Source organism: Urocampus carinirostris, chromosome 2 (genome assembly GCF_059441175.1).
Source record: "Urocampus carinirostris isolate Australia breed hairy pipefish chromosome 2, RoL_Ucar_1.0, whole genome shotgun sequence".
Lineage (NCBI taxonomy): Eukaryota > Metazoa > Chordata > Actinopteri > Syngnathiformes > Syngnathidae > Urocampus > Urocampus carinirostris.
The window spans coordinates 47,687,092-47,700,916 of NC_142350.1; the positions used below are offsets into that span (position 1 = coordinate 47,687,092).

The window sequence follows — 13,825 nt, forward strand, 5'->3', positions numbered from 1 at the left end:
GCTGCACGAGTGTAGTTCATTTAAAGCAGAAATACAAAAACAGCACATAAAAAAAGTAGCCAGGCCTGACAAAAGTTTTTTTCTGCTCGCAGCAATATGCAAATGGAATAAGAATGGAATAAGAGCTGCCTCACATGCCACAAATTTACTCTCTTGGCCCTAGCTTTCTGAAATAGTTTAATGGGTATAATGGATCACGGTCCCAAACAGCGCAGTTCATTTATAAGGGGCCATAATGACGTGTACCAACGGCCTAAATCGAAAAATGATCTGCTGGCCCCTGCTTTCAGCAATAGTTGACTGGGGATAATGGATCCCCACCACAATTATCTTATTTTTGAGCGTGCTTGATCAGGGATAATGGATCACGGATTATATTTCAACTCGCGATGCACTGAGGCTGCAAGGTACGAAGAGCTAGGCAGCGAAGGATTACAGTAAACCAAAGTGTTACTTGTCGAAAAAACACATTGCAGAAACCCAAAAGGTTGTCAAACATTGTTTTAAATAGGGTTTTCAACATTTTAGTAAGCAAAAGAAAAAAAGTAAAATCTGAGCTTTTAGAATAAAAAAACAAACAATTGAAGGTGGGGAAGGAAAATGATATATTTGAGAGCTTACACACATGCGGAGCAAGGTCTGTATCGCATCAAAAGGTGTTGGCGTAGTCATGAGCCAAACATTTCGGGGTCATTAAGTGTGCAGCCTGAGTGAGCGAGACCCCCTCCCACACCTCGAATCCCCACCAGTGACTTTAACAACGCGACGGTTCGAAGGTTATGCCCTCGCTGTACTCACCCGTGCTCTGCACCGCCGTCATAGGTGGAATCGTTTAGGTAGACGGGCAAGCCCGACAGATTCATAACGTGGCCCACCGGCGCAGTGTATGCCTTTAAGCCATCTGCGGGACACAAAGATGGACGAGTTCGATCCGATTCAGTCAATCGGGAAACGGTGAGCACCGATTTTCAGAATTTTCCTGCCGCTTCCCCTGATGGGTGAATTGATGCTGGCAGCTCACCCGTCCACACGCAGCCATAAAGTTCCACTCGAAGGCAAACGCTCATGACTCTGTCGGCAAGTGGGTAGAAGCGCACCATTCGGGCCACGATGGGGGGCCCCAGGTCCTTCAGGACCACGTCGTATGTGTTCTCGTTCCCGGACACCACCTTGGACAAACAAGTGAAGATTTGTTGATCCATATTTTCATTCTAAAATGGACTACAGAAATGTCCAATAGAAAACCGGCGAGATGATGTAAGCTTGAAAGGACTGGAATATGCCACACTACAAATATGTATTCCAATTTGCTGTTTTTTGCATATCAAAGCTTGATGACACTATATCAGTATAATGCCTTCCTCCATCCCGACCTCGCTCACTTACTCCCTTCTTTCAGTATTTTTTTTCCATATCCTTCCTTCCTCACATATACACTGAGGAGATCATTTTTCCTCATGCCATGAGGCTCTTTAACGCCACCCGGGGAAGTAGAAGCCCACATTAAACCCCACCCCCACATTTTCACATTACCCTATCTTTATTACAGTGTGTATTTTATGTAGCACTATTTAAATACTCTATATCAACACGTTATATTGGGTATTTCTGTATTCTATTTCTTTTTTATTATTATTATTTTACTTTTCAACATAAAGATACTGCTGGAAGTGTGAATTTCCCTACGGGGATGAATAAAGTATCTATCTATCTATCTATCTTTTCCTTCCTTCTTTCCTTACATTACTTTATTCCTTTCACATTTTCTGTCCTCCCAACAAATATTTCCTGCTTCCCCCCTTCTCATAGTTTCTTCGTTCCATATTTCCTTGCTTCCGTATTATCACTCTTTACCCGTTTTCCCTCCCTCCACATTCTCCCCTTTCTCCCTGTCTTCAACATTTCTTCCTTCTTCCTACACCCCTTCACCCTTTGTTTCAATCCTTCATTCTCACCTTCCTTCATTCCTTCCTAAACACCTTCCTTCCTTACGTGACTTCTTCCTTTAATTCTTACATCAGCCTTTTCTTCCTTTGGCTCTTCCTTCCATAAACCCTACATTCACACCCTCCTCAAATCCCACAAACCTTCCTTCACCCTTTCTTTCAATCCTTTCTTTACACCTTCCTTCATTCCTTCCTACACACCTTCCTTCCTTTCTTCACCCCGTTCCTGCAGCTGTCCTTTCTTTCTCTCCACCCTTTTCTCTCCTTCCCCACTCCTTGCCCTGTCATCCTTAGTTCCACTTAATAAAGAAACTACAGTGGAGCACAGCCAGTTTTGGGAAATGCTCTACTGTCAAATATAAACCAAATCAATGATTAACTGACTTCCAATTCATTATAGTAGACTAGAACTAAAAAAAACTCAAATCTCTCATATTTGGGACTTGCTATTCAAGCCATGCTCGGATCATAATCATAGTGAAAGCTCATATGAGCCAGCTGATTTTCGAGTGCAGGCCCGAGGCGATATATTGCAGTTGCAGCATTTGTGCAAAGATTGACACTGGCGTGAAGTCTCCAGAGTTTGCTGAAGCAGCGTCCAAATAACTCCACATCACAGCCGGAGGTCTAATCCGGCTTGACTCCCCTCTGAAAATATTGAACAGGGATCTGACAACGGCTGCTTTCAGCGCAGGTGCATCATTGCACCGGGATGAAAAAAGGCCCACCGGGCTCTTTTGTTATGTTACATAAATACGAAAAAAAGATGAATATGAAACCTCGCCAGCCGCAAGACTTAACGAAGGCATACTTCCTGTCCCCAGCGGTCCTTCCAAGTGATCCATCTTATGCCATCCCGAGAATAACGTAGGCGATAACTGCGGGCAAACTCCTGGCCGTGCCCGTCGGCATGGCGACCCTGCGTGCCTACCAGGGCCAAGAAGTGCAGCTTGCGAAGGTCCACCTGTGGGTAAAAAAGGGGAGGATTTATGTGGATTCGATTCTAGAAACAAAACGTTCTTGTTGAGTCTAAATTACGACTTTATTGTTGTTACTGAATAGCTGTAACAGAAGTCCAAAGATTACTAGTTAAAAGTGGAGGTTTTGAAATTGGTTTTAATTGTAATCCTCAATCTCCTACCTGCTTTGCATCCACCCCTTTACTCCAACGGTTCAAGTCAAGTCACACCAAAGGTAAATACAATTTAATTCTTTTATATCAGGGATGTTGAACTGAATGGCACAGACGGCCACATAAGCGTAATAGTTGTCCTCACAGAGCCTCATGCAAGTTATAAATGTAACTATTACTTCATGTAAAATAACTTATCAATTATTAAATTGCATACATTAGAGTTGCGTTGAAAAAAAAATGCCACTACACATATGTAATGTATTATGAACTGAATAAAAAAAAATTGGGGAGAGATTTATTTCCTAACTCCACTTATTGGCATTGATTTTGAAACAATGTGTGTAGTGACGCAGAGCAGCCACATTGAGAGTATTGTAGTTGACGGGCATTATGAAAAAGGTAGTTTTTGGTCAAAAGCACTCTTTCAACCCATTTTTTTTAGACTGTCATGCATTTAAAGCTCTCGCGGGACACATGAAAAGATGTGGCGGAACACAGATGACACATCTGCTTTAAATGTAAATTCATTTATAATCTTATTTAATCATATGCACATATATTACATGTAAGTTGTTTTTATTATATACTATTTTACAGTGGCGTGCAATGAGGTTTATGTATGGAGAGGCACAGTTAATTTTACAAATAACCGAACATACATCTTATTAATCATTTAATTGACAGACCAAGAAAGCATTTTTTAAAGACTAGAATGGGAAAAAAACTTTTATTGTTTGAGCTTAACTTAAAAACTTAGTCTATGCGCCACTTCTTTTAAATAAAAACATCAACATTAAAAAAAGTCCAAGCAACACTAACAAATGTTACTGGATGGCTTGAATTGGTTAGTTCGCTAATACCATCACCAATTGGATTGTCTGGGGCTGGGATGTGCACCAAAACTGAATCTAATAACCTCTCCCATGATGCCTCAATCTGAATCTACAGCCGCTCAGCAAAGTAATATGTCATATACCAATTTTGTTAATAATATTATAATATAATGTAAATATGTGGCTATTTTGAAAGAGAATAACCCCAACTTTAACACTGAATAAGTATAAGAGTTTAATAGATTTTCAACTTTATATTACCACGATGACAGGTGCCTCACTTGCCTCCCCTGACTGCATGTCACGGCTTTTGATATTTAAATGTTTATATCTTAGAAACCAGCAGAGAAGAACTAACTAGCAGAAGTTTATTTCCCCCGCAACATGGCAATTTCATTTTGTTATTCCCACATCAGAACCGATTCCTGTCGTTTTCCGGCTTTCTACTGTATTGACATTTGAAATTTACTGTAAATGTTGAAAGGGAATCAAGTAATAAAGTTCAAGGTTAAAAAAAAACGAGTACATTTTTCCAGAAAGTCACAGTGGACTTTTGAAGTAGGAAGGAGAGTTTCTCTCGGTACAAAAGCGAGCGAGATTGTAAATCAAGGCGAGACGTTTCGGCGCCGGCGCTAACCTGAAGGTATTCCGATCCATCGGGGAAGACGGCGCCCGCGGGGCACCAAGCGCCGTCTCCTTCTCCCGTGCTCAACCTGAAGACAAAAGCAAAAAGATAAATGGGTTTGATTAAGAAAAAAAAACCCATTTGATTCCTTCCTTCCCTCTAAATGTCCTTCCTTCTTTCCCCTATTCCTTTCAAATTTCTTTCCCTCACTCTTTCCTCCAAATTTACCTTCCTTCCTCCTTCTAAATTTCCTTACCAGCCTTCGTCCTTCCTACCAAATGTACCTTCTTCCCTTCCTCCCTCCTTACAACTTTCCTTACTCTTCCGTCCCCATTTCTTTAATCTCTCCATCCTTCCATCTAAATTTCCTTCTCTCCTTGTATATCACATTCTTCATTCTAAAAACCCTTTCCTTACTTCTAAATTTTCTTTCTTTCTTTTAAATGTTCTTCCCCCGTTCCTTCCTTTGAAATGTCCTTCCTATCCTCCCCTCCATCCCTTCTTCCAAATGTCCTCCTTTCTTCCGTTTCTTCCTCTTTTCCCTCCTTCTAAATTTCCTTTTGACTCTTTCCTTCCTTCTCTGCCTCCCTCCTTCCATTCCCTCCCTCTCTCCTTCCTTAGCTCCTTTACCCCAACCCTCCTTCTTTCCCTTTAATCATTCATCCCTCTATCCTTCATACGCTCCTTTCCTTTACCCCCCTCCTTCCTACCTACCCTCCTTCCAACGTCAATTTTTTTCCATATAATATAATATAATATAATATAATATAATATATATATATATATATATATATATATATATATATAGTCTCTTTCTTCCATATATCCTTTCTTTAAAATGTCCTTTTTCCTTCCATATTTTCCATCTTTCCACATTTCCTTTCTAACTTCCTTCAAAAGTTCCTTCCTTCAATACATCTTTCCTTGTTCCTTCCTTTTAAATGTGACCACAATGGTGCAGGTGAAAACGGTGAAAAAGAAGATATGTGAACAAAACAAAACAGGTGATGATTGTGCAGCAAAATGACGCCCACTCGGGCTGGGAGAATGAAAATAAGCGGAGAGCGCCGCCAAACATGCTGTTACCATGACGACAGCAGCGTCCTCCTTCGGGATGGTGAGCTCATGCAGCAGGAAACGGATGCATGATTTCACACACTTCACAAAAGCCGTGACGGAAAGATGAGCCCGACTGCCCGTCGATACCCCATTAATGTGTTGTAAGGCTTCCAGGGATGGGAAGTGAGTTACACTCTTTTTTTTTTTTTTTTAATTGGACGGAGACTATTGTGAGAACGTTTTTATGACATTGTTAATACGTGGCGGGTGTTCGATAGTTTTTAATGACTTGATTATTTTTCATTTTTATGATGGAGTTGATCATTTTTATTTGAGTTGGACTCATTTAATAAATTCGGGCTGCAACTCGTCTTAATAAAAATAATAATGATATGTGTATTTTTTCTTTTCTTGGTATATTTTTGTTCTATAAAAAGAACATTTTTTGTGTAATCGTGCTTTTTTTTCTTTAAAAGGGAGCAAGGAAATAAACACTATCAAAAACACTGAGCACAAAAAAAATCAACCTGTTTATCAATACTCAGGGGCAGCTGTTTTGCCTTTCTGAAACTAGTAAAGTTTATTTTGAAATCATAACCCAGCATTTTAAGTTGCTAAACCCTATTAAGACCTAAAACCCTGTAAGATGGTAAGCCAAATTGAATTAGCTAATAAGTTGATTTTGGTGTTCTTGGTAGAATAGTAAAAAAAAAAAAAAAAAAACGTTAATATGGGCCTCGCGTCTTTTTTAATGGTCTGGCATCAGAAGATACATTTTGGACAACACTTACCAAACAAAATTTCTTGTCATAAAAGAAATATCACACTGCCTTTCACTTATTCTGGTTTCGGGACTACTTGAGTCGCTAGGAGTCAAAACAAATAGAAAAAAAACAATAACAAAGTAAAAGACAAGTGCACGGCAAAGTAAAACTGCTAGATTTGCTCCCGACCTAAATGCTTCTGATTGAAATTTGACGAGTCCCTTGAGCTCCGCTGCAGCAATCATCTGCGCATCAATCATTTTGCCCCTCCCAAGCTTATTTTCAAATCGTATCCCCCTCACCCGTTCTTTGCTTGCTTGCTTTGCAGTTGGAGCGTCCTTCTGCCCCCCCAACATCACCGAGATAATCATTTCCACATGGTCGGACTGGTTGCCAAAGTGCTCGCCTACACATACCCGGTCCGTCATCATAAAAATAAAAAAAAATCAACTTTTTTTTGCACTCGCACACGATCGTGGTCGATTGAGAGAAGCTGAGCAAACTTGTTGAAGAATGAATGGAAACAGTCGACGGAGAAATACAAGGAGCAAGGTTGGCCGTGTTGGTCGGAAATGTCCGCCTTGTTTCGATGCTGGCGGCAAGATGGAGAGTCAATAAATAAAGGCGCAAGGTCGAGTAAAGGAAATGCTGTAAAATGGTTTCATTATGTTAACATTTTTCTCTTTCTGTTTTTTAGTTTTGCGATTGTTGCCCAATTGTAATGAGGCGTAAATGTCTCCGTTCCTTCCTTTTAATTGCCATTCCTTCAAATGTTTACTTTTTTTTTTCTGCATTACTATCTTTATCCTTTTTTTCATTCGGCCATGCCTTCTCTACTCCCACCCTCTTTTGCCATCCTTCGTTCCATCCTTCCTCCCTCCAGTTGCTTCAATCCACCCTCACTTCCTCCTTCCCTTTCTAACTTCTCCTTTCCGACCTTCCTCACATCCTTTCCCCGCTATCCTTTCTTACTACCTCTTTCCTTTATTACTTCCCTGGCCTCTTTTCTTTCTCCTTTCCTTTCCTTCCTCACTTGATTCCTTTGTTCCTATCCCCCTTAATTCCAGCTTTCCCTCCTGTCCCGTCCTCTCCGCTGTCCTTATTTTCTTTCCTCCCTCCCTTTTTTTAGTCTTCCTCCCTTTCTCCCCTTCCTTCCTTCTTTCCTTTATTCCTACAATATTTCCTTCCTCCCTTTAAGTCCTTTATGTCTTTTTCTCTTTCCTCCCTTTTTTCCTTCAATCCTTCTGTTTAATGTTCCCCTTCCCCTTATTTTCTTTCCATTTACATTTTCCCTAATTTTCTCATTCCTTCATTTTTCCTTCCTGGTCCCTCTTCTTTTCTCCTCCTGACCTGGTCCTTTTCCATTGTTTCAACATTAACGTAAAGCGATTTCTTTGACTTCCTTCCTTCCGTCTCACCGCTTTATTAAATCTAAATACCCTTACAACATACTAAAAGCTGCTTTTCTGCCTTCATTCCAACTGAAGACTTTTTTCTTTTCTTCCTTCTCTTTCTTTACACTCTTGACTTTGCATCTTTTGTTAAGTATCCTAAAGCCACTTTCCTAATTTATATTTCACGTGCATTAAATACTTTTTTTAGTCCCTGTCCCTTGTAGCTAACTCAAATGTATTTGCAAAACACACAAATATGAAAATTCAAAACATTTTTTGGCTCAACTTGCATGCATGAAAGCGACCAAGGCTTGTAAAAATGAATTATTGAACATATCAACCCACTGACCTCGCATGTTTGGCCTCTGTGGAGTCCGACCAGGCGCTGGAGGCTGTGATGTCAGAGTCTAGGATGCTGCCATCCTCCATCCCCAGGGCGTAACGACACTGAGCGGCTGCAGATGCAGACAGGAAGGCGACGGAGATAAAAACAACAAAAAAAAACAAAAGATCCATGAGCTAGAGCACTATCGGCAGTTGGGGGAAACTGAATATCTTCATTCCAAGCATGAACCGGCATCATTTGTCACGGATATCACCTTGTCATGTCATTGTTGGGAAAATGGCAAGAGAATTTTACACCCTGTAATAAAGTTACTTGTAAATGACTCCTCTTAGCTCGTATTTACCTTGAAGGGGAAAATGCTTATTCATGCTATTGAGAAGGTTAAAAAACCTGAAAGTAAAAACACCCCTTAAGTATTTGTTGGAGCATGAAATGTTTTTAAAGCTTACGAAAAGAAAAGTGAACTGTCTGGGAAAAGTTCATTTCAGGCCACATCAAGCCAAACACAATATTAGTTACCTCTTGCGCTTGTGTGAACCCAAACAAGAACTTAATTGAAATACTGACCAGCTAGTCTGTGAGATCTTTAATATATGAAAGTTGAAAAGAAATGAGGCAACTTCTGACTAAAGTACATTACAAAATTCCCTTGCTATAACACTGTTTATTTCTTACGGTTTCTCGACTTCAAGGATTTGCATAGCATATTCTCTTCTCCATTTGTATTGGCTACAGTCTCCCCACTTATTATTATGTGCCGGTACAGTAAATCATTCACATTCACGGATCCCTTAACCACCTTGGTAGTAGGGGCACCACTTCCTGTGGTGTGTCTTGGACAAGTACAGCCTGGTGGCGCCAAACTCTCTCTGTGCCGTTTTTTGAGGGGATAGGAGTTTGCTCTTAACCCTAACCCATACCTGTCAACCTCCACGGCTCCATGCCCGTACAAACTGTCGTATTTTCCCGTACAACATACAAAATAATCTTACACTATATCTTTTTTTGTGAATGATGCATGATGGGAAATCCCCAGGTGGCAGACGCAACCGATTGACAAATGCAAATTTATTTTTCGTACGGATTTCCTTGTACGTCGTACTCGTCTTAAAATGCAAAAAAAAAACGTACTTTGTGCGGCAAAACCGTACAGGTTGACAGGTATGCTTACCCCACCTTATGATGTTTTCACATTACAGTGTAGAATGTTTTTTTTGCCCCACCATAGATCAAAAACTTGTTTAGCACGGCCACATCATGTAATTCAAACTTTGTGATACCCGTGAATGTGACAATTTACATTTCCATACCTGTCAACCTTCACGGCTCCATGCCCTTACAAATTGTCATATTTTCCCTTAAAAAATACAAAAAAATCTTACACCATATTTTTTTTTCCCGAACGTGTTTATTTATATAGTTTAACATGTTATATTGTACACGTGTTTCGTTATATCATATATATTTTTAATTAACATTTTGTTGTGAGATCCTGAGTTAAAAGAGTTCAAAAATTAAGTAGCTTGGACGTTCACCGAAGAAGGAAAAAATACATGCAAATATAATTAAGTAGAATAATACATTTTCTTATTCAAATTATGAATTCATTTTCTGCATTAAATTATTGTTAGAAATATACTGATTAAAGGGATAACCACAAACCTGTCTTTTTTCATTTTCTCATTTCATTTTTTTCCTAACTTCTTTATAGAACATAATTCGTAAAATAATGCATCAAAGAAAGTGAGCCGATTGAGAGCCGGCTCTCTTTAATGAGTTGAGCCGAAAAAGCCGGTTCTCTAAAAAGAGACGGACTTCCTGTCACTACATCAAACCGCTTGCTTCGTTTGCAACAAAAAAAAAGATACAGAGATAGAGGCTACCGCGGCGAACTCTGACTTGATTGATTTGCCGTTTCGTGATAGTCGGTGTGTACCAGATGGTACCCATAAATGACAAGTTTGCGTTTTTCCGTACAGATTTTCTCGTACGTCGTAAACGTCTTAAAACACATAATAAACGTACTTTGTACGGCAAAACCGTACAGGTTGACAGGTATGGATTTCTTAGATGCCGGTTTGCTATTGGTCTATGTCAAATTAGATGCTGGTCTTCCATTGGGTTGTTTCAGGACGTCATGAAAATGCTGATATAGTGATGGCTTAACTACCCCTCAAAATAAACTTCTCTCCCTTCATTCAGTTCAGCATCTTGTTTGCATTGTAAAGGTTTTGGAAGCTGGAGATACCATATTGTGTTTTTTTGTACATTATTCATTGGCTAAAGGCTTGCAGTGACGCTAAACGGGGAAGCAAAGACATGATAACCATGCAAACAAAGCTTGTAAAAGGCACAGAAATCACTAGCCTCAGAATAATGTTGCGTCCTGAGGATCTACTGTTCTAGTTGCTTAGGTCGATGATAAGTAAAATGTCAAGTGTGACAAAGTGGTCAGTTAAAAATAATCCTATTAAGTTACAATGTTGTTGTAAATATCAGCTGTCTCTTAGTAAAAGTATATAATTTCTGTTGTTTTTCAGTGGAGGATGTAATAGATAAAAAGCATTTCCTTTTGATTTCAACTTTTAAAATGGTAAATAGATTAGTAAACAAATCATTGTTCCTGAAGTTTCCACGCGGCACATTAACGTCATCGTGTAATCATCGGATTGAACCTCCAGAAAGGGAAACGACCGAGACCTTTTATGTTTTTTGACCCAGCTTCTGTTATGATGAGCCCTGCCTGGAGGCATAGGAGGATTCATACAACAAGGAAAACAAAAGAAGCAAGAGAAAAGCATGGCGCCAAGGAGACAAGCCGGCACGCTCTGGGTTCCTGGCTCGGTTGCAGTGACAGGCATTATCAAACGATCCTGATGGAGCGGGATTGCAAAGATGGGGCTGCCAGCTCCGGGTCGCGTGGTGATAAAGTAGAGAACTGCACTGACAGGTCGAGGAAGATGAAGCGGAGGGTTTGCCGCCATTGAGTCACCACATTGGAATTTGTGGGGAAATTGTCCAAAGGGTGAAGCCTGAGCTCGCAAACTCGATCCGCTCACACCCATTCAACAGGTGCCCACCTCATTAAATCATCCCCATTGCTTTGACACCCAACAAGTTTCATGTTTTACACATTCATCTTAGAGCAGGGGTGGGAAAACTACAGCCTGTGGCTTCTGAATACGACCTGGAAAATGTTAAAATATAATGATAATATGTATAAAATAGGACCAAAAAAGTACAAGTAATAAAAATGTGTGTTGATTTGGTGCCACTCGATTTCAGTGTCCACAACATTCAAAGAGCTGGCTACATTTTATGCACATAGTAAAAAAAATAGGAAGTATTCATTTTCTTTATAAAGGTATTTCATGCAAAAAAACAACAACACTTCTGGACTACCCCTATGGCATTTTAGGTTTTTTAATGCAATCTTTATTTGTGTACAATATGCATTTTTGTGTTGTTTTGGTGTTTTTTTTGTGTATTTGTGCAATGATTGATCAGTTGAAAATAATTTCTGCCCAGAATTACAAAGCATTGAATGCAACAGGATTTAAACCCAGTCGCGGCAGTGAAAGTACTAGTGATATTGATGATGTGGGGCGGCAGTAGCTCAGGAGGTAAAGCGCCTGGGGTCAAGAAGTCGCAAGTTCGACTCTCGCCTCCTCCGTGTTATATGTCGAAGTGTCCTTGGGCAAGACACTGATCTCCTAATGATAAGCAGGTAGTTACCTTGCATGGCTGATGCTGCTGATCTGTGTGTGAGTGTGTATCAATGGGTACGTGTGAAGCACATTGTAAAGCGCTTTTTGACTCAAATGACTTGAAAAGCATAAACTCAGAAGATTCAATTTCATTATCAAAATATTTTTAGTCAGTAAGAGAGGTGAATGTTAGAATGGAGAAAACAGAAAGCCATCTTGGAAGATATCCATCTGTGTATCTATCTATCTACCAACCCTGGTCATATCCCTCTAGAGGGGTGACTGACAGCAAAACAAACACATACACAAAAACAAAGACAAGAAAAAGGTCGCAAAAAAACACACACAAAATTTTTTGAAAACGGCCATGTCACTCGGGTTAGGATGACACAACACACTTATGTTCGACAGCAGGGCCCGATAGCTTTCACTGGTTTACCCCTGCCGCATCATACGGGTGCCCTGCCCATCCCTTAGAACACGTCCAGACATCCCACTGTCCTTTCACAACACCTCTCCACTCATTCCTATCACCAACAAGAGCTCTAGCTTCCACTACATTTAGACCTCTTTCCTGCAGAGCACTCATAACACCATCCATCCATGTCAATCACGGCCTTCCTTTTGGTCCCCTTCCATTTACTTCTGCTCTTTAGATCCTCTTCAACATTCGCTCCTCATCCATCCTCTTCATGTGTCCAAACCAACCAACCAAGTCTTTGAAGATATGAACACAGGAAACAAATCTTTTGTGTATCTGATGATGAATTAAACTTCCAAAGACATTAAATAAATATGGTTAAATCTAGTATTGTTTCCAATATTATTTTTTATCATGGTCGCACGTATCAAATGTTTTTCACTTACAATGCTTAGTTTGAAGCGAAATAATCAAAGTATTTTTACTACTATGAATAAAACTCTGTTAATTTGGTATCACTCTTGTGACACCACTCTTGTTATACATGACTTTGAATTAACTCTGAGTGTATCAAAACTGTATATACTGTACATAACGTTGCTGCTATTCAGCAAAATCATTGTCCCAATTTTTTTGTAATTTTTATTTTTCATGAATGTAATGTTTGGAAATAGCAGCAACGATATGAGAAATTGGGTAGGCCTACATTACCCTTTTCCCCTCATATATTGCAAAGGTATCTGATTTGAGACTGCATTGTTAGAAACATAAAATCTATCATTTTTTGCCTTGATCAATTTTTTTCAACCCAAAGCAGCCGACGACTCAAAAGGTTTGCAAAGGGAACCAGTGATAGTCAATTTTGTCTTTCTGGGAAAATTATGTGATAGTGGTTGACTGAGCTCATTCTAACTCTTCTTCTAATGAATAACCTGGTAATAGCATAGTAAGAACATGATACGCTTGTGTTATAGAAATTCCTATCAAACTGTATAAGTGGGTGACTGAGCCCATTTTAACTACTAATAAATACTAAATATTACTTAATTGCTTCTAAAAAAAAAGTTGGATCAGTCACTGAATTATTTCCATACACCAGGATACACAAATCTTAAAAATCCTGTGACATTTAAAAAAATCTGTAACAGTTTTTATACATAAATCAGGCACATTTAACAAGGGTGGTAATATTGTGTGTGTCCTAGAATATCATCTATTTTCCTTGTAATAAACTGGCAATCGTAAACAATCGGCTTCTGTGAAATTGTCATTTTAACAAGCGCTGTTCTTCTTTTTGTCTGATCTTTTTATAAGTGGAATCTAAGAGCAGGATAAAGAAAAATGCACATTTACATAAGGTGATGACAAAAATAGTATTGCAAGAGTATATCTAAAGAAGAAAAACACTTATGTAGAGTTGCAAAAACAAAAAAAAGCTGGTGCATTAGTTAATGACATTTTTGCATTCAATTGTGGCGTAATCTGAGTAGAGTCAGAGAAGGTGAAACTATGATGTTATTGATTCTTTTTTTCTTTTAAAGTGGTAGAGTGAGTCATAAATAGTCCGTAATTAGTCCACTTTAAGACAAGATGTC

The 13,825-nt window shown here is 39.3% G+C and overlaps 1 protein-coding gene across 5 annotated transcripts in view; it reads right to left on the bottom strand.

The window, feature by feature from the left end:
• The window catches only part of ddr1 (discoidin domain receptor tyrosine kinase 1), a 91,343-nt gene that overhangs the window by 34,026 nt on the left and 43,492 nt on the right, over window positions 1-13,825 (bottom strand). For all 5 annotated transcript variants that reach the window (XM_088326805.1, XM_088326806.1, XM_088326804.1 and 2 more), the window contains exons 3-7: window positions 8,106-8,211; window positions 4,552-4,627; window positions 2,758-2,910; window positions 1,022-1,169; window positions 799-901 (exon numbers count right to left, since the gene is read on the bottom strand). In XM_088326805.1, the coding sequence (XP_088182931.1) occupies window positions 799-901; window positions 1,022-1,169; window positions 2,758-2,910; window positions 4,552-4,627; window positions 8,106-8,211 (586 nt within the window). The remainder of the gene's footprint in view (window positions 1-798; window positions 902-1,021; window positions 1,170-2,757; window positions 2,911-4,551; window positions 4,628-8,105; window positions 8,212-13,825) is intronic.